Genomic DNA, 21851 nt, shown 5'->3' on the forward strand with positions numbered 1-21851 from the left:
CCCCAGGTTTCACTGCATTTTAAGTGGGTTTTAAAGTTCTGTTTACAACCAACAAGAGCAACAAAAGCCCTTCTGTCATTATCCAGCAGTCTTCAATCACAATGACAAGACTGACTGCTCCACACCTTGGAGCTGAGGAAGCCCTTACCACTTTATTACAACTCCTGCACTGCTTTGTGGTTTTCTGAACAAACCCAGCTCCCGGACCTTTCTGTACCTCCGGTTCTCTCTCTCCTGGAAGACAAACTCTGTCTTCAAATTTTAAGAAAAGGCAATACATCCACAGCCCGCACTTCAACCCCCTCAAATCCCTCCCCTGCCTCAGAAACATAAAGCCTAAAAATAAAAACTGAATAGACCATTCACTTTACGAAGTTCATCCTTCAGGAGACCTGATTTTCAACTGCTTGAGGTTGGCAATGCTTGTAGACACTGAAGTCTCTTTCTTGAAAGTTGGTTTTATAGTTAGACTCACGTTTACATTTAGGGTGAAAGTTGCCTATGGAAAAGTAAAGCAGCTAGTTTAAACTGTTCACATGTGCTACCACTTGTCAATGGGAACACCAGAAAAGAACAGCTTACCTCATCTATTTTAGACACACATTAGGATTAAAAAAAAGTATTTTTCTGTGTTTCCATCAGCAATAAAAGGAGTTTGTAGGTCTACCTTGGACTAGACAACAAAGTTCTGGAGGGGACAGAACCTGCTCTCTGAGAATTGGTTCGTAAGCTAAACTGTTTCTTGTGTACTCCACAGCGATCATGAAAGAGAAAATTTTAATTATTTTAGACATTTAATTCTTGGGGAACAAACCATCTGAAGGCCGTGATTCTGATCTATGGATGAAGGGCATAGATTTTTTTGTGATTACCAAATTTTACATTCTTGTTGAGTACCTAATTTGGAGGATTGAAGATCTCTGCTTTCAATCTAGTACTGACTTCAATGTGTAGTATCTGAACTAGGAACTGAAATCTATCAGACATTTTAAAAATGCACCATTCTTTCCAGTTCAGCTGTGAATTTCTTGATATCTGTATTTTTCTAGCCTAATGAACCATAAGTTCTCACAGAGAATCTAAACCCTACCTCTACAGACACTACAAAATACAGGCTTCTATTGAGAACTAAACTAACATCCAGGCTTGAGGATAAATCAGCGCAAATTTCAGTGAGGAGAAATTAGTACAATTTGGCTTGGTTTCCCCTAAAATGTGGGAAGCATTGAAAAACCACAATTGCTCCTACATAGTGGCAATAGTTGTCAAATTTTGTTGAAACAAAAGCAGCAAAGTAACCTTAGGAGTTGCCTGGATAACTGAGATTTTAACAATGCTGCATCTACACTGGAGCGGCACATTTGGCCTCTATTTTTTGTGGCTATGACCACTGTTGAAAGAACTGTCTACTAGTTATAGACTGCCAAAAGGGCAAATAAAAAAAATAATAATCCAATGTTGTGTCTCAGGGCTAAGAAGTCTATCCCTCCTCAGCCTCACAATACAATATAGAAAATATAAACAAGAATGTCTTTATACATACATAATAAAAAGATACAATAGGTTAAAAAAATAAACAAGCTCAAACCTAGTCTGCACATTAGAAAATATACACAATTTTTAAAATTAAGGATATGGCTGTGAATGAGACACAGGAACACTTGCATTGTATGTGATCTGATCATGATTTACAAACTAAGGATTCACACACAGGGCTGCCTAGGCATTAACGACCAGCTGGGAGATTTGATAGTGTAGGACAAATCTAAGGATCATTAACTCCAGCTAGTTACAATCTTCTCGGAAAATGCTTTATAATAAAATTGATATTGTAATTACCCATTTATAAATAATATAAACAGTAATACTGAAATATCAGATTGCTTTCACTGTGTCCCTTTTTCTTGCAAAGCTCTGAAAACTGGAGCACTCTGGGTGATGTGGACCTGGTGCTTTTGGAAAGTGAATTCTGCATGAAAGCCAGTGACATAACACTTCTTAGCATAGGTCCCAACAATATACAATTTATTACTGTGTTGGGCAGCACAGCAACAAGTGATCTTGCGCAGAAAGCAAAGAAATTCTGAATGCAAAATTCAATGCAGATAACCTTGCACGAGGAGACATGATCCCTGCACTGAATTATTAATCTTTCACAGAAACTTGAGGCTGAATATAAAGAATTTTTAAGACTAAAAGAAAACCCCATCAAAACCTCCAAACTGGCACAGAACTCGATTTGCTTTAATTTTAATTTGCAGGTCAAGCATAGTACAAAGACCAGTAACGCAAAGTTGTTATCAGCCCTTTCAAACAACTCCTGTTCTTGAGCATGAACCTGTTTTCCATGGGAGGAGTGTAGCTTGCTATGCTGGGCTAGGTCAAGGACCCATTCAGCAAGCACAACAGCAGTTCAACCTCAGCCTGTGGGAAAAGCTGTCAATTAGGTAGCACTAACCAAAAGTCACGAGTATTTTCTCTTTGCCTGACTACCATCTGGGAAAGGCATCCTGCATTATCCATCTCCTCCCAGGCAGAGCCTGTGCTTTTACACAGTGTGATCATCACAACCTAGTAACACCCACTGGGAAACTGAGCGAAGGCTGAATTTCAAAAGACAGGTAACAGCCTCCTGAAGTGCCAGGATGCTACTATTAGTGGAGCTCAGATGGCAGGAATGCAGGCCTGGAACGAGTCATTCACACATAATGCAAAAATTAGCTTACCTGTTCATTAGGCTCAAAGCTTATCTCTTCTTTTTCCGTCCTCATAGCTATTAACTTTGTGCTACCGGAAGGGTCTGTCTTACTGTCCAACCGCTCCAGTTTTGGGGGTATGTCTGGTAAACCAATATCTTTAGTATCATCTTTATCTAGCAAGTAGCGAAGTAGTGCATTATTATTCTTCTTAGGACTTGCTGGCTCCTGTTTAACAGTCACCTCTGAACCAGGAGCTGTGCTACTGGACTCCTGGTTCAGTTCTTTGCCTGTGGCCTCTGCTGTGAGCTTGGCCAAATCTACAGGAGAACTACTGTCCTGCAATAGTCTGTGCAAAATTTTATGCTTCTCCTTGAGCGAGGTTCCGTGTGCTGAACCAGACCCAGGCAACCCTCCCGTGGAGTCCTTGCTAATGTCTCCCATGGTACTGGACAAAGGTGAAGGCTCCATCTGATCTGATTTGGTGGTCAGCAATTGTAAGAGCTTTGTCTGGCTTTTTCCGTCGTGCAGTTTATTCTGTCCATCAGGTCTCTCACCACTGACAACCGGCGGCATGTTGCTATCGCTGTTGTCTTTCTGTTCTCCTGAATGGCAGCTGCTCTCTGCTTGTCCAGTTGTACCTTCTGATTGCTCCCCATATATTCCAAAGCAGTCTTTAGAGTCCAGGCTTCCCATCTTGCTTAGCTGGGGAGGATTCATATTCACAGGGGAATTTTGTAAATTTCCCATTTTTAGGTCAGGTGAAGCCAACGACGATCCTAGAGAAACGCCGTGGCCCTCGCTGAGGGCCTGAAGTGCGTTCAGGGAACTGTTGGTGTAGTTATGGCTATTTCCTGTGCTGCTGCAGACTCCCACAGGTGAATGTAAGCTTCCTGCAGGGGAGAACTGACTGGGTGGGATGCGAGGACTTCCTGCCACTCCAGGGCTCACACGATGCCTTGGGGAAAGCATAGAGTTTGGCTGCCCTGGGTTCATTCCAGGGCTGCTTTGTGAGGGGCTATTCATTTTTAGTGCATAGTTACTACCCTGAGGAGTGGATGCTTGTATGCTCGACACATGGTTCATTCCCCCTGAACCACCAAACCTGCCTGCTGGCATGCCCACTTGCTCCTTTGGGCCATTTATGGCAAAATTTATATTGCTACTGATGGTCATATCCTGACCTGGGTTCCCACTGCACATGGCCTGATGGGCAGGGCTGCTGGAACTAATTGGGTTCAGTATCTTCCCCATTCCTTGTCCAGTCAAATCCTGATTCATTCCACAGACATTCTGCTCTCTATGTGGCAAGAGGAAGAAAAACAGCCTGTTAGCTAAATGACAGTGGCCAACTTGCAATTACATTACGGAAAAAGAAGCAAAACCCCAAACCTCACTTTAAAATAACACAAAACCCCTACAATCAAAAACAAATCAACAATTTGACAAAAGTGATATGCAACTCTCAACGGGGCTGAACATTAACAGTATGGCTTTTCAGTACCTCATTAGAAAACAATGAAAGAGAGGAAAAACAAAATTAAACCTCATTTAAATGACAGTCACTAGAAATGCTGATAGGTTACAATTTCACACTCCCTTTAATGCATCTCTCCTCTACAATTTGGCAAGAGCTAACTTCTAGAACTGAAACAAATCTCATCTGAAACATAAGACCCAACAACTACATGTTTTACAAGACAGCTGTGGACAGCTGTTTGCTGGAGTTTTGAATTTCTCTAAGTTAGCCCCACCACAAGGCTAGAGTGGGCTATTTGCCCACCAAGTTCATAGTGAAAAGAAAGTTGAAAAAGTCACATTTTTACACTGCCAGATTATTTCAATACTGTTCCAAAACAGCCTGTGAGCCAAGGGAACTACTGGATACTTGTTCAGAATGAGAACAGTCTGTTAGCAATCCAGTCCTGCACAGGCATTTAGGAAAAGGGGAGAAGAAAACAAACCACATACACAGGAGCTGAAACTCATATTTTAGAGATGTAAGCCACAAGACAGAAGAAACAGAAGAGAGAGACACACGCACACAGAAAAAGCCCTTGTGAGAGCACCTGAAGGTCACTTTTCTTTTCCTCAGTAGATTTTAATTAGTTTATGGGAGGATGTAATACACTTTTTATTCTGTGCTAAAACTTAAATTAGAAAAATCAGATATATTCCCAAATGCTAAAAGCTACAAAAGAGACAGAATCAGGTAGGTTAGAAAGGAAAAAAATAGAGATTCTGACAAAAAAAAATCAAATCAACTCTGGTCTTCCAAAACCAAATGCAAATGGAACATTCTTAATATGCATTCTCCATGAGACAAAGACCATTCCTATTTGCACAGTATAAGTGAGTGCAGATAAACTTCTGTTTTGCTAAAGCATGAGTAGTGAAGTAATTGAAGAATACAGAGTAGTGAATCTTCTTATTCTGTATTGGTTACCTTAGGTGCAAAGGTGTAAAACATTAACTATAAAAAAGGGGTATTTAAAAAATCTTATTACAAATACAGTAGTACCAGCACTCTGCTAAAAAAAGTGCAAGAAAATTTATGAGTACCATTTAAAATTATTAGTGCTTGCTTTTTAAAATTTAATATTTGGCACTTAATAAAATATTAGGTCTATTCAGCAATCCAAAGAAAACAAATTGCAGACAGCTTTTGGTCAGATCAATCTACAATTTCTATAATATGGTTTCAGTTATAATTATGTTTAGCACTGTTTTTTTTCTCTCAAGAAAAATGATACAGAGGATTGGGAATAAAGCCAGAAACAAAATCTGATACAAATACACCAGGACATGCAATGACTTAATAAAAATTGTATGTTGAAGTTCTGATGTCAGTGATTACTCAACCCTGACTTTAGCATATTATTGGCTGTACTTTTTGGAAAAAACCCTGAACTAACTGCAGTGACACTTCTTAGGATTGGTCATATGAGAGCCACTAAGCCAAGCACCAGAAAAGAGAAGGCATAAAGGGAATAAAAAGATTAAATAACACTTTAAGTGCAGTCCTAGTAATCATAACATGTTCTTTTAAGAAGAATCAGAACCAATACCAGAATGTGAACAACAAGAATTCTACGTTTTCTAGATTTAATTACAGTTGGAAAGTTTCTTGTATCTACTATGCAAAATACAGGAAATTAAAACACTGAAAGTAAGAACATGGCATTGAAAATCCAGCATGCCATTTTAAAATTCTGAAATAATCTTACAGTCTTTTCCTGCTACAAGTGTTGATTTCAAAATCTTGCTTTGTTTCCATGATATCAGTTCTGGGTCAACTGAAATCTTTAATCAGCCTTAAACAATCTATTTGCTTTGGCAACCTTGCACTTTGCATGACTCTTAGCAGAGTGTGGATGTAAGGAAGTGGCCTTACCTGTGAAGCATATGCAAGGAGATTACAAGCTGAGGTTCACTGGTCGTCTGAGAACGGATGAGCTTGCTCTTCGTTTGGGCAGAGACGATGGTGCCATCCGACAGGGAAAAGCGATAAACAGGGCTGAAGGCCAGCCCCTGCCTCAGCACTGCAAGCAAGCACAACAACACAGGCAAACTAATGAGAAACTGCAGGGCAGGTAGCTCAGCTGCTCAACATCTGATGCTCAGCACCGATACTGCAGATGCAGCGCTAATTAAGCAAAACAAACAAAAAGAGCATTTTGAAAAGAAATAGATGCAATGCGTACAAAGAAAAAAAGGATCCCACATGCTGTAGATGATCAAATGAAAATCTGTAAGGAGTGACAGCAATAACAGGAAGATACTATGAAATAGAATGTATTTCAGGAGCAGACAGGAAATTCTTGATGTCCGTTTCACTTTTCATCAAATATGTGTCTAATTCCTTTTATTCCTGAAACACTTTTTCATTGTACCACCTACACCTTGATGATTTAATATAAATGCCCTTAGTTTTTAGATCATGTGTTTCCATTAGCCTGTATATTCTTCTCCTTATTGCCTGCCTAAATTGTCTTGCAAGAGTTACTCTCAGTAATTCTTTAATTTAAAAAATGCATAAACTCTTATATGAGAGCATGAGAACATGAGGAATGAGAATTGGAAAGAGTAATTTTACTTCTAAAAGAACAAATACAAAAAATATATATATATACAGCTCAAAAAAATTAAAAATAAAATTACCTAAATCAAAACTGGGGCTCTGCTACCCCTTCTCAGTGTTGACTGCATTTCAGGTTTGGGGTTTACTTCACTGTACACATTCTGCAGCCCTTTAAGTTTTTAATGTAAACCTGAACTTCAACAAATTCAGTTCTCTAACTTCCATACTCCCCTGTGACACTTCTTCAATGAAAAATTAAAACATGTTATGGAAAAGCAAATCTCCCAAACATTTATTTGACTGTTCACTCTCCGCCATCAATGAAACAAGTGCGGTCACTTACAATTTCTAGTCCAAAAGCAATCACATTAGGATTGCAGACAGACATGAGAGAAGTAAAATACTTAAAAAAATTCATATAATCATTTATGGAAAAGATAGGAATTAAGCACTACAAACAATTTAATTTCTTGGTTTTTTCATACGTATGTATTTTCTGTGGGGTTCTTTCTCTCTTCTTTATATTTAAAAATTACTAACATCATGTGATCTTCATTTCATTGCTAGTCTTTTAATATTTCCTGTTGTAATGAAATGACGTGGTTTTCCAAGTGTGGCTTTTATTTTTCTGGTCTACAGAGCTGCCACATTTTCAGCCTTGCAAGACTGGTTACGATTGCTTTCCTTCCCTGTCCCCCACTGTTATATATTGTTCTGCAAGGTTGCAAAGTATTATCTAAGCAGTGAGAAAACAGGAAGCACAATTTAAACAACCAGAAGGGGTTTTTCAGAGTAAAAATGTAACGAAAAACAAAAACCTACAACAGTGAAACAATACAAAACAAAATTTCACTGTTAGGTATGTCATTGTTTCAGTTTAACCTTTGGGCACCAGAAGGTCCAAAGCTCTTAACTTTAGCATATACCACATCAGGAAATTCCAGTACTCAATGCCAACAGGATACAAGTGAAATCTCTACTTAAATCATTTTCCAAACTAATTCTTTAAGCAAACAAGAATGTTTCCATATTCCTCTTGAGGAAATGCTATTTTTCTGACTGTGGCCAATAAAAAACTTACCATATATTCTGCATTTTACACTGAGAGATAATTTTAAAGCATGTTTTTTATTGTATATCAAGCTAATGCTGCTTTTTTTTCACACTGTAATGCTGGATTACATGCAGGAGATCATTACTTTCTTTGCTTCCATTCTCAAACCACAATGACTTGAAAACTGCAAGCACAAAGCCCAAGATATGACTTGTTTTTCTTCTCCATACTGCAGGGCAGGGGAGCGAAATATTTCAGCCATTATTCGTCTTCAGTGCTGCATCATTTGTAGGAAAGTAATTTCAGAGGTTTTTCCTCCTCTTACCACTCACTCTTTCCATTTTGACAAGAAGAAAAGTGCCCTCTCATTTAGATTAATTCTACAATTTACATGATGATCCTAAGCCACAACTGCAAAATGATACAGTGTAAACTCCAAAACACTTATATTTTCACCACTTCATAGAAAGATTAAGAGAGGTCTCATTCAAACCTTAGGACCCAGTGTAGCAGCTGCTAATTTGGTCAGGAATAACTTCAAGAAGACTGAAATGAAGTGCTAGGATGCCATAACACATACCCCTAAATCATCTCTGGCACAAATGGGTCCTTACCTGCAACTGCTCTCTAAACTCCTGGGGTAACTTTAATTGCATACTGCCTTCTTCAGTTCTGTCTGAAATCACAGCACAAGGCTGTGAACTTTTAGCACTTCTACTGTATATACCCCAAAAACTGCTATCTAAAATAACACAGCATTTCCGTGACCCCACATTTCTAAAACACCACCTGAAGATTTCAGGAAAGCAGAACATATTAAAGAACATTTAACTAATGTCTCATGACTAAAGCTCTTTTTTGTTGGCGTGTATTTGGTGGAATAATTTGATATTCCAGTTACAACTTCGTATCCAAGATGACATGTCTGTTGCTTAATGATCATGGTAAGTATTTGTTACAAGCCAGCTGTAAACCCTGTTCTTTAAACATGAACCCAAAGAATGATGCTTCTGTACTGGAAATGTTCCAGCTATTCCCAACTGGTTTTGAAATTATTTTCCCATGGACTAGATAGGGTTATTTGCTTTTATTAATTTGGGTCTGTGTTACTAGAATTAGAAGTATAAAGGTTTTATGAAAAATCCCCACCCAGTCACTACTACAGAAATCTCATGGGGACCATTCCAAAGTGCAGTACTTTCCTATTTCTTACCTGCCATAATCTTGATTGAGTAGAAGTGCTTGTGGTATATCCTATAACACTTATCAGCTAGATACAGTGCAACAATGTAGGTTTCCAAATAGTATGAGAGGTGCAGCTTTGGGAATTTACACTTAATGTTTCTCACAGGAAATGTGACAGTAAAAGTCGATTTTTGTTGAGAAAGGGAATACAGGCAATGAACTGCAGGATGTGAGTTGAGGTTTTGAAGAATAATGGTCAGTGAACATTTTGGTGGACAACATGCAAGAGTCTTTCCTTCCAAAATAATTTTGACATTTTGAAGATTTAAAACACACTCCAGGACAGCAAGTTCTAACAAAAAGGCTGAAACAACCAGAGAGAACGCTGAAGACCTCCCTAGAGACCCATCAGAGTGTGTTAAGTAAAACAGCTTGAGAAAGGGACTGTCAGTAGCTGATGATTGTTCCCTCAAAGCATAACAAAGAGAGCACAACCGAGAGATACAAATGGCAAATAGGTTGAATAGGTTGAATATATAAAGTGCTAAAAGTATGAAAACTAACCTTCCTGGTGATGCCTCTTGGCAAAAGATATTTCTCCCTCATGCTGCGAATGGAACCTCTGAATGCATCTTCTCACCAAATCTTCCCAGCCAGGTTTCATAGCTGCTCGCATGGTACTTGTGTCCAATGAAGTTATTTTGCCTGATATTAGATACATTAGAAAGTATTTGTTATAGCAGTTTCTCCAGTGACGAAAAGGAAATAAAATTAAAAACTTCTACTCTTATTTCACAATACCTTGAAGATCCTGGCGTGTAGTAAAGCTCTCTGACGAAGGAAGAAGTGGTCTTTCCTTCATTGGAGCTCTTCTTGCAACACAAATCAAGCAAGACTGCAAATCTTAGAGAAAAATGTTACTTTATTTAATTTTTATGGAAAGGGAAGACTTTTGCATCCACAAAGACTTCAGAAATACTTTAAAAACATTTCTTAAATCTATTTAGACCAAAAAATAGATTTTGTACCAATAAACACATAGACGTAACTCAGTGGGTTTGTATCTTCATTACTTCCTAAAACATTAAATAAAACAGGAAAGGTGGGTTTGTTTTCTTTCAGAAGAAAAATTAACAAGGATTCCACCACAATCCATAAGTATTGGCACATGTTTATGAATTTACCTGTAGTAGCTCAACCACTCAGGAAGTAAGTAATAAAAGAGAATATACTGCACACACAAAGAGCACATTTCTTCAACACTCACCACTCTGTACTTTCTAAGACAAATTTCTTAAACTTGCCTCAAATGCTTGCTGTTCCTGAGAACTCACCTTCACAATAACCATTTTTACGTACCTGAATACTTACAAAACAATCTGAGGAAATTTACCTGCTGAAGTAGTAAATGGTAAAGGAAATGGTGAACCACGATTGTCTTAAAATTCTAAGAATTCAAAAAATTGCCCTTTGAAGCCTTCTCCCTAATCAGCTACATTTTCCCTACAATTTCAGCAATATAAAACTAGGGTATCTCCCTTTGAGGTAAACAGAATTTCTCTCAGTTCATTTAACAAAGAAGTGCATGCAAGTATATACTCTCATAGCCAATACAAAAGTACAGGTAAATTAAAAAAACCTTAATTACTAAATTAACTACAGTTAAATAAAAAAAAAAAAAAAAACAATCTAAGAATTTTTCCAATTTTAAGACTTAGAGGTCACTTTATCAACTGCTCTGAAATTACATTTACACAAACTGGAAATGGTAATTACCTTCACCGTCCTCCTTGAAAGAATTTGGTTGAGAAACAGCAAAGCACTGCATAGTTTCATATTTCTGATGTGCTTCCTGGTTATCATGGCCTTCCTCAGAATCAGCCAGAGGTTTTACCAGCATCCGACAATTGAAGGTATGGCTATTACGCCTAGGAGTGTCACCAGACCAAGATCCCCCATTCACTGAGCAAAAGCAAAATCAGATAATGAGACAAATCTGGTACCAGGCATTTCTGCTGCTTATCCACAGGAAATTAATCAAGATGTTTTACAAACTGGTTGGGAAACAAGCTCATATAACAACAACAATTTAATTTTAACATTAAAGCCCAAACCAGCACATAACTAGGTAATTTATAAAATTAACAGAATTTAAGAGCACTGCTAATTTGTTCAGCTATTATTTTTTTTTCAAGCGACTTAAAATGACATAGTAGAAAAGCAGAATAAAAGTCTAAATGCAGTAATATATTGACTTTAGCCATTTACATTTTTGCTTCTTCAGAGTATATAAGTACAGTAATAAAATGCTAAAGTGAATTGAGTAATACTTTCTAAAGTGCTGTGAGTAAATGAGGAGTCCAATATTGACTTTCTCTTTCTTTCATCTCCTCCAAAACTCAATGACATTAAAATAAACATTAATATGAATCCAAAAATGGCTGCAACTAACAAAAACAGTTTTTGAAAGGTAAGAGTAAGTATTGCTGAGAACAAAAACATTGAAATAAAAATTCTAACATAAGGAGGTTTCTGATTTTTCATTTATATTTCTCCATTCCTGGGCCATTTTTGGAACAAGCAGCCTAGACAGAGAACTAACAGAGAGTTCACATAGCTAATGCTTTTAGTGGATCACTCTGGAGATCCATTAAAAAATATCAGCTAACATGAATTACTAAGAGCAATTTTAACAAAGAAGAATTTGAAAAGAGTGGAGGATGCTTTTGAGAATAATATTAATCATTCATAGTCTGTATATACATTAAAAATAAATAATGTACATGATGAAACTGTAAGTAGTGTCAGGACATTAACTTAAGTTATTGAAATGCTGACTTACAAAACCAAAGTTAAATAAGTAATGGTACGGTATCAGGAAAAGTTATATACCTAAAGATTTTGGCAGCAGGATTTTGACAAATTCATTGTGGTCCCCTACATGCAGGATGCTGTATATGCTTGTGTTCATCAGCTCTTCTTGGTTGTACCTCAGGTACTGTGTCACATTCTCAGAAACAAACACAACATTACCTTCTGGGTTCACTACAAAGAAGAACCCATCTAGGGCCTAAAGGGGAAAAAAACGGAAAACCAGAGAGAGAGAGAGAGAGAAAAACACAATAGCAAACAATCAGATTAACAAAATACACAGAAAATAAATACTCCATTCAGAAGACATAACTGAATCTTTCCTCATCCATCTCAGTTCTTACATTACTGTCTGTAAGAGCAAAGGACACATTTCAGATTGAGCATCTATCTCACTTATATGACACCAGTGTAAAAGCACAGAAAGGTACACACCTTGCTAAATAATGAAACCCACAATCTGCAAGTATGATTGCAGATGGTAGAAATATATCATCCCTCTAATTTTATGTCATATGAGCAGATAAAGGGGGGATACAGTTAAACTTAAAAGCACCACAGCTTTTTGTCTAAGCATTCAATTAACAATCTACACAGACTTCTGCAGCTTTGCCTGATTTATTCACCTCTCTAAGGATTGGCAGGAAATCACTAGAAGAGCTGTTAGTTATTGTATCTCCAGGGACAGAAATAAATTAGAAAAACAGGCCACCCACAATTCATTGTGGGTCAAAACCAAGTATATCCAAACTAAATCTGAACACAGCTCACTGCAAAACAGTCTGAACAAGGAGGAGCTGCCACAGCAAGCACAAGGCAATTTTGATTTGACCCGAGTTGTATACTGTACAACTCATGTGTTGGTCTTAGCAAGCAGTTCTGTCCACTGGTTACAGAGAGATGTTTAAAATATCACACATTACTAAGCAGTTAGCAAATCCAGACAATAAAAGAGAAGGCTAAGGATGGACTTTACTTCTGCCTTCAGTCACCTAGCAGAAGGCTAAAGAGAAGGCAGAACCAGGCTCTAGGTTTGAGGTTCACATGGGAAGAATCAGATGCAACAGACACAGGTTGCAATTCAGAAAATTTCATGGAGATAGAAGAAAAAGAAAATCCACCATGAAGGTTGTCAGATATGGGAAGAGGCTGCAAGAACACCTTCCAGAGATATTCAGATCTTGGCTGGACTCAGATCTGGGCCACCTGCTGTACTCAGACCAGCTTGCAGTGGGATGTAGGAATACACAATCTCCAGAGGTTCGTCCCAAACTAAGTTAGATATTGATTCTGTACCAGGGGAGGGTCAGTGAAAGCACAAGGCAAGAGAAGCAGCTGAGCCAATGGCTGACAAACACTTTCTTTGTTCTATTTTAAAATTAAAACATAAAAACCCACAAATAAATGTATATGCGTATACTTTCCCTGACTGCCTCTAAATTAAGATAAACCAGGTCTTTTTTTCCTCCTGTTGGCACAAATTCTAATCTCTGACATTTTTTTTTATTATTGCCTTCTTTTTGTTTCTGATAATTTTTGGTTCCTCCTGTTGATTCACTTTCTTTGTGAGCTCCATCCTTTATATGTATTTTCTTAACATTCATTACATTTCCTGCTGAGTAGTATTTATTTTAACTAACAAAGATTTACAAATCAGTTAATAAATTGAGGCTCTAGTATAATTTTCAGCATAATAATTTCTAGTATAATAATCAGTATCTCTGTTATGGATTAGTGTCTTAGGCTGCATTTCACCATTTAAAGCCAGTGTAAGCATAGCCTGTTTGATTCAGTACTTCCTACATCACAACAGCAACCCGTACTGTGTGGGGCTATGAAGAGCTGGAGCAGAGAGCTGAGTTTGCTGAATACTAATTAAAGAAAAAAAAAGATGCTAGCCACATCAATCTCCAGCTGGCCAACCATAGAAGCCACGGTATTTAGAGCTGGCAGAAGAGTGTGGGTTTGGCTAAAGCATCCTGCTTGGCAGCTGTTGACACATTAATTCACAGGGGCTGCAAAACCAAAGCTATCACAGATGTTTATTGGAGTCCTAAGGAGAAAACTTTCAAAGGTGGAGAGAGCAAGCAAGAGATTATGAGAGTTACTGGCATCCCACAATAATCTTCAGTTTTCCCTACTGTTTCCTAGAGTGGCAACTTGTTTGGCAAAGGAGTGCTCTCTGTGCTGCTCCCTCACAGCTGTTTCTTGAGTTGATCACAGACGTGGCCATCTGGGCTTAGAGTAACAAAAGGCCTTATATTTCAGTCTCTCATTTCTATTCTCTTAAGAAAATAATCTTGCAGGTAAGCAGCAGCAGGCTTTTGAGGAAGTTAGTGCACCAAGACACTTGAATATTTTAGAAGCCTCCACTTTTGCAGTAATTTCCTACTTCTGTTCCCAGATGTGAGCCACCACAATCAAAAACTTTTCTTCAGAGCTATTGGGAAAATGGGTAAACAAATAATGGACAGTATGATGAAAGAGAAATCAAGAAAACAGATATTTTAGATTATATATTGGAACAGAAAATACATTTGTGTTCTTCGAGATGTTGTCATCTCTCTCTTGACTGTTTTTCCATACTTTCTTCCTATAAACTTTATGCTTTAAGCAAGAAATATATTAAAATATTCCTCAGAGGCAGCTGCCTGATGAATTTTACTCACTTTCTTCAGCTGGAAACACTCATTATTTTGAGGATTCTTCAGTTTTATTCTTTAATAAAAACATACAATACATTTCTAAACCAAATCAACTAATAAACTGTTCATCGGCATTGCAATTTTTATTATTATTTGGCAATGAGAAGAGGTAGGGTTTTTTTTAAGAGGTTGTATAAAAGGGTTCTGTAAAGATTAAATAACTGAATTGCATTTCCTTAAGGTGATAAAGACACAAAGAAAGTATCTGTACAACAACTTTCAGTCCTTTTTAAGTTTCCTGGTGCAAAAGGACTGTGGTTCATTAATTTCCACAATGTTTCATTGTTCATATGCAAAGGAAAATGAAACTAAATTAAATGGAAAAACAGAATAAATGGGTGATTTTACATGTCATGTTTGCTGCAGTAGCCAATCACAAAAGATAAGCCAGGAAAAATATAATCTTATTATTTTCCTTGTCATTAAAACAACTCCTTACAATTAAATTAATAGAAAATTAAAGATAAATTTTAACATAGCAGTGTAAAAGATGAATGCATAACCTTGTTTAATAGCAAAAAACAACATTGAATTCAGTGAGTATGTATAATAAATATTAAATTAAATAATTAATTTGCTACCCCACTTTTCAAAGAACAATGCCTCCAACATGTCTAATCTTAAGTTTTGCAGTGTGAATTTGGAGCCTTTATTTCATGCATAGTATAGAAAACTGTGTCTTCATTTGACCAATTATGAAAAATAAAGCAGATACTTAGAACTGTTATACAGGCATTCAGAAATGACAGAATATTTATGCTTCTGCCAAAACTTTAGCTTGATTCAGAGTTTGTGTTTTATTTTACCTAAAGTTACATTTATTCTTCCTTACAGATAAAGTCCACAGTCAGAACAGGATGGGAATAAACAGTCTGCAAGTGAGTTTAAGCAGATAAGGCAGTAGTGTACATGACATGAGGATCCCTGGTAACATACCTACCCAACATTACTGCTAACACACATTTGGAAGCTAGGTTTGAATCATACAGCCTTTTGGGGTATCAAAGTAACAGCTAAAATCAGACAGAAATCTTAACTGAACAAACTGAAATACACATCTTGAAAATCTCTCCTAGATTACTTTCATATTCTAGAGGGAAGAATCCTGCTTCAAGCACTGAAATGATAAAATATTAAAGCAGTATAGCAATGACATGCAGTTTTAGAGGAATATTATTCATTTGTATACTACAGTATACGTAATTCAATGGTTAAGTGCAACAGGTCTTCCACAGCTGTTGTGGTTCAGAAAAAATAAAACATGCACAAGCAGACACCCAAGACTTGCTATCAGCTGAAGCCCCTCAAGCTGTGTGTGCTACAAAGAAACAGAACTCTCTGTGCCTCTCCCGTCTTCAAGTTAAAGAGAGTTTCATCACTGAATGCAAGAGAAATAAATATGCTGCTTACTCTTTAATGACATAATCCCAAGTAGCCACGATGGCTTGTCTCTCTTGACCATTTCTTTACAGTGACCTCTGACTACACCTTTTCCTTTCAATCATCCTAGCAGAACTGCCCTAAATACAGGAATTTTGTGCTCTTTACCTCAAGCATCATTGGTCCAAGTGCATCCTTGTCGATGACACTCTGACCTGTAGATGATACATCTGCTTTTTGCACTTCATCTTCATTAGCTGCTGCTGCTTTTTCTGCAAGAGAGAATACCATGTGTTAAGCGACAGCAGTCTGATCTCACTGATACACCAAGAGCCCACAGAGTATTGAGAAGAGCTGTGAAATGCTTACAGTGCAACAGTTCTGAAAATGAGATTAGACAGTCTCCCATAATGATTCAACGGAAGCATAGCTAGCCTATTTGCTTCTCAGCTTTCAGGTCTTATGACACAAATGAAATAATTTCTCACGTTTCTCTGCTAGACATTTCACCAAACTACAGAGGCTAACATTGGGCAAAGACAAGGGCTCTTTATGAAGGTGCAGTGGGCAAAAACTAGGATCAAGGTGTAGTCAAAGACTGATCTAAAAGAGCACGCAAAGCTTACAGCTGCAGAGCTTTTCCATGACCGCTATATTTAGAAGGAAAAACATAAGTCCACAATCTACGGTTTCAGTACTGAGAAACAGCGGCCTCAGTTCTGCTCCCATGTCTCCACCCACATTCTTAGTATCACGTAATTTTCATACCGCCTTATTTACCAATATATTATTAGAACTACATAAAATTTCAAGTGCTGCATTTCAGAATTACAGGCAAGAAAATAACGATTTCAGGTTCCTGGAACATAATGCCATACGTTAAAATGTGTTGTATACAGCATAGCAGGTTATACCCAACTCCACATGCAAGGGATATTCACAGAACTTTCAAACTTAGTGGGTTTATAATTCCTATCAAGAAATGAACTATATTAATTCTTCTATTTCAAGAATGATATTTTTGTTTACGGATGAATTAATAAAAGTAATGAAACTATTATGTAAAATACATACTCCAATGCATATTGTACATTGTAAATTAATGAAAGTAGTTACTTTTTGTTGTTAGTTCTATACTCAAAACATTATTTTACTATTTTTCAAGCAGCAGTTATGTAAAAGCTAGGGCAATCCTGCAATCTAGAATATTAAAAACAATTAGAAAATACTTGTTTTTTAGTATGATGCAATAGATTATTTTACTAAACATGAAAGCACACTGAAATTATAACAAGAATTTATGTCTTCAGAGAAGAACATTCATTGCAGGAATTACTGAAAGAACCATGTGCAGATGGAACAAAGGGCCTTTGGAAAATCACCGGGAGTGAAAATTAAAGCATCCATCATGCAAATTAAAATGTATCCAAGTATACAGTATTTTCCACTACCTGTAGATCTGCAATAACGCAGGTAAAGTTCTTCTGAATTTCCTTGGCATAGGTTTTAAGGTCAGTGTGAATATGTGCTGCTCAGACATGGAGTAAAGGAGCTGCTTTTGTGAAGCCCTGGGTGTTCTCCTGTCAGCGATCACCCACTGGCAATAAGGCTTTGGTCATTTGAGCTGTCTCATCCTAGATTTCTATGGTTTCCTGCTTTCATTAAAAGACTCACAAAAATTTTAGCTGTCTTCTTAGGTGTTATAGACTATACAACACCATCGTGAATAAAGATTTAGCAAATTGCTCTGAAGATGGAGTTGCAGCAAACGGACTAATTTTAAATCACTCTGATTAGCATAGTATGATAGAAATACATTCACTAGAAATAACTACTAACATTTCCTCTGCCACTTGAACTCACGAGGACACAAAATTAGTATCTCTGGTTTAGACTAGGGGTGGGTTTTATTTTTTTTTTCCTTACCTTTCTTGTTTTGGCAAAAAGCAGAAATTAGGTGTAACAGAAAAACAATTGAACAATCCTCCCCATGCTACAACACAGCAGAGTTGGCACCATATGATATACGAAACTGAAAACACGTTCTAAAAATTCTAAAAGAACTCTAAAAATAGAGTTGAGCTTTTAATAAAACCAGTGATGATATCTGTTTCCCATCTGTTCCTGCTAGCATGAAGTGATCTCTTATTTTCACATTGCAAAATATTAGAATGGACAGGGATACCAGCTTCTTGCTCTTATTTGACCACTGCTTCAGCCATTGATACCATCTTGATTATGGGAGAACTTGGGATTACTCTCTAGGAGCCCGAAATGGAGCGGCTGCAGATATGATCCAACAACGGTGTGAAAGCACATTAATTACAGTTTCCTCATGTAACCAGTTTAGAGACTACTTTTACTGATTATGTTTTGCATAATACAAAATATTTGCTGCGGATTTTTTCATTCTTACAACCATGGAGTTTATACATTGATAAAAACAATTGTTTTCTTTCATGCACACTGATGAGGTTTTATACAAAGGAAAAAGAGGACATTTTAAATTATTATAATAGTAATCAGCACAGAAGCTGCAATACCAGGTCAGACCAAGGATCTCTCAAACCTCATATCCAGTTCCTGAGAGCACTGCTTTCCTATCCACTTCCCTCTTTTCTCCATTTTGATTGTTTGATCCCTGACTACTTCTGCTTCATCACCAGCTGTCCTTCACAACCATTTGACTTCTTCATTTTCTTTTCTCTTTTACACTCTTTTCCTCAGAGAGCCCAACATCTTTGTAGAATCAATAAACTCAGTGCTTTCTCAAGGAAAAAGTGTAATGAACGGAGAAAATATGAAAATTCTATTTATACTTGAACATTACCTACCCGCTTTTCCCAGAGATGGTGACAATGTACTACTCATGAACTACTACTACTCCATGTTCACTACGCATGAACTTTGGCTAGGCACTCTGAAAAGCAGTGCAAATCACAAGTGTTCCAAAATTATGGACTACCTAATTGGATCTGTAACTTAATTGGGTAAGAATTCAAGTAGCTGGAGAGCTTAGAAGAGGCTACACATCCAGGCCACGAGCCACACTTAAATTTAAGTGGCATTGTATAGGAAACCTAGGCCTCAGACAGCCTCTGAGTAGGACCAGCTGAAATTCACATCACTCTTATAAACTGCAGCTACTAATAGTGTTCAACTATGCAATAAATTATCAATTTTTGACTGAATTACAAAGCCCCTCGTGTAGACTTTATCAGCACATACAAGACAAGTAAGTGCGAATCCTGTCAGCAGTGTCGTCCTGACAGTCAGTCATGGGGAATGTCTTGAAATGCAAATCTCTCTCTCAGCAATACAGCACATGGGGCTAATTGACAACAAAATTTTTTTACAGAAAGGCTGGAAAAAACCAATGATTGATACATGAATTTCTAATGCTGACAAAATAATGCATTATCACAAATCAGTATTCTTCGTTTTTCTTAACAGTTCCAGCTTCTGGTGTTAAGTAATGGTGCAAAAATGTAAAGTTTACTTTCCCTTTTTAATTTCTATCTTTTTTAAGTTCATGGGAGCCCAACAAAGAAATCAAAAGCACAGAGAGTTTATAATTGCTACACTAGATTAATGATCTTTGAATGTCAAGGCTCAGGAAAATAGCTGTAAAGGCCCAACCTTGCAAAGCCTCTCAGAACCCTGTTTTTCCAGCCTCATGAGAATCGTTGGTGTTACCCTCTGACTAACCACAGCCACTAGATTTTGCCACCACAGCCACATGGAGAGTGGGAGCTGGTTCCCTGACCTCACAGCTTCCAGTGATGCCTCCTGCTAGAACAGTTCTGCCCCTGTTAAATGTTAGCCAAGTGATACCAGGTATCCTACAGGCACAGAGGCCAAAGGGCAGCAGAGGAAGAGTGTGGACAGGGAAACGCAGCCTTCTGCTGCCAGAGGAAGTGAGCAGGATGGAAAGGGACTTCCCATGGCTTCATCTCCATACAGGGAATTCTGCACTGGAGAAGAAGCATTGAATTAGAAACTTGTTCCATCCTTATGAATATAGCTACCAGGGATCAAGCATGTTTTATCTGAATTACAGTAGTATAAACTTGACGCACATTAAATAATTATTAGCTCCCCTCAATTAAGATTTTAGCCTAGAGAGAGAAAAAAATTTAAATAAAATACAAGTACCCCTGAGAGAGATACTACAAAGAATATATACATCCAATTATGTAGTGGATTATTTTAGTGATGTGTGTAATTTAGACTTTAAACTGTGGGTATGTTTACAATTGCATAAACAGTATTATACTAAAATACATATTAATATTTTCAATTGGGCCATCTTCCTAGTGATCATAAACTATATTTACTTTTCTACATTTAACATACAGAATAAAGAAGGAAAAAAGAGCCCTCAAAAATATTTTCTGATGAATTTATGAGTGGGAAGCCTCAAGCTTTATTCAAAGCTCATTCCAGATTCTGAAAGCAAACCTTTGTGAAATCACATTAGTTTAACAGAAATTCATAAGTCAGAGAAACAGAAGCCAAAAGCAATAGTTGGAAGTCTCCTGCTACATTTTAGCTTAGCAAGCCCTCTTGTTTTTCCATCCTCCCAACTCAAGCTATGTCAGTTCTCTCTGCATTTCTGACAGCAGACCCAGAAGTGTTACTGACAGGCATCACCTTCTCTTGGTTGTGTTTCAAACCCTACTTTCCTACAGGTGGGCAGGCAGGACCAGCTGAACCACTCCAAAAGCTCTCTTTGTCTGTATCCAAGCTCTGCTCCAACTTCCTTAAGGAAACCTGCTACAGAAATATTTCCCCCTTCGTGCTCTCTGCAAAACCAAAATGCATTTTTGAATTAAAAGAGCAAAACTTAGCCTCAGCAGGAATTTCAAAAAGATGAAGAATTATTTAAAAGAGAAAATTTGCATCAACAGAGATTTAGCCTATTTTTCACTGGAGCAACATTTAAGGTTCTTCACAGAACAAGAAGAGCACAAAAGAGATGCTGGTGAAATGCTGGGCAGGGAAGAACCCATGCTCTAAAAGCCACCATACAAAAAGGTCAAGCAAAAAAAAACCCAACCCAGTAACAGATAAATTCAAGTTTATTATCCAAGACTGTTTAAACAGGTTTCCCAGATGCCCTATATATAATTCCTGTCTTTGTAATTTTCTGGAATTGCTATTGAAATGCCACACTTATCTCAAATCGCATACTCTTTTTTTGTACAATAGGTACAAATAAAATATAAACAAAGAGATTTGTAATAAGTGACACTAGAAAGCTCAGCTCTGCACTCTTCAAAAAAAACCCCATATAAATCAAGATCCTTATAACAGTAACAGGAACATCACTTGGAAGTGAATGTAAATGCTATACAAAGTTTAAACATGCAATTTAATTTTATGCTGGAACTATCTTGAAAACAACTTATCTTCTCCAGTTTTGGTACGTATTAGCCAACTACTCTTGTCTTGCCTAATTCATATATCTGAGTTTGCCCTGCATGATCCTTCTGATATGTTGTGCAAAAATAACACCCAAACAATCAAGGAAAATGCAGAAGTATCTAACTGTCCATAGGTAAGGGTAGATACAGTACTAAAAACTAATGCTAACATATAATAGAAAGTATACTTAGCAAAGGCTATATTTTGGTAATGTATTTGGTAATATGAGTAGTTTTGGATCGCTACACATGATGAAGTAAAGCAGTGAAGAACGTGCAAGTTATTTTGATGCTTGGTTAACCACAGGGAAAGCAGCTCTGCCTTGTAGCTGTGTAATTCAAAGCACTACAATCCATGGCTCACTTGAAACTTGATATTGCCATGCACATCCTTACCCAGTTCCCATTGCCTCAATACAAGTTGTTTTTATTCCCTGAAAGCAAGCAATTTTT

At 37.3% G+C, this 21851-nt stretch overlaps 1 protein-coding gene across 3 annotated transcripts in view; it reads right to left on the minus strand.

Moving 5' to 3' along the window:
* NCOA2 (nuclear receptor coactivator 2) overlaps positions 1-21851 on the minus strand; it is a 186153-nt gene that overhangs the window by 34684 nt on the left and 129618 nt on the right. For all 3 annotated transcript variants that reach the window (XM_053975978.1, XM_053975993.1, XM_053975984.1), the window contains 7 exons: positions 16141-16244; positions 11909-12086; positions 10793-10978; positions 9818-9919; positions 9581-9721; positions 6091-6238; positions 2727-3996 (listed from right to left, as the gene is read on the minus strand). In XM_053975978.1, coding sequence (XP_053831953.1) covers positions 2727-3996; positions 6091-6238; positions 9581-9721; positions 9818-9919; positions 10793-10978; positions 11909-12086; positions 16141-16244 — 2129 coding nt within the window. The remainder of the gene's footprint in view (positions 1-2726; positions 3997-6090; positions 6239-9580; positions 9722-9817; positions 9920-10792; positions 10979-11908; positions 12087-16140; positions 16245-21851) is intronic.

The sequence above is a fragment of the Vidua macroura genome, chromosome 1 (assembly GCF_024509145.1).
Source record: "Vidua macroura isolate BioBank_ID:100142 chromosome 1, ASM2450914v1, whole genome shotgun sequence".
In the NCBI taxonomy this organism is placed as follows: domain Eukaryota; kingdom Metazoa; phylum Chordata; class Aves; order Passeriformes; family Viduidae; genus Vidua; species Vidua macroura.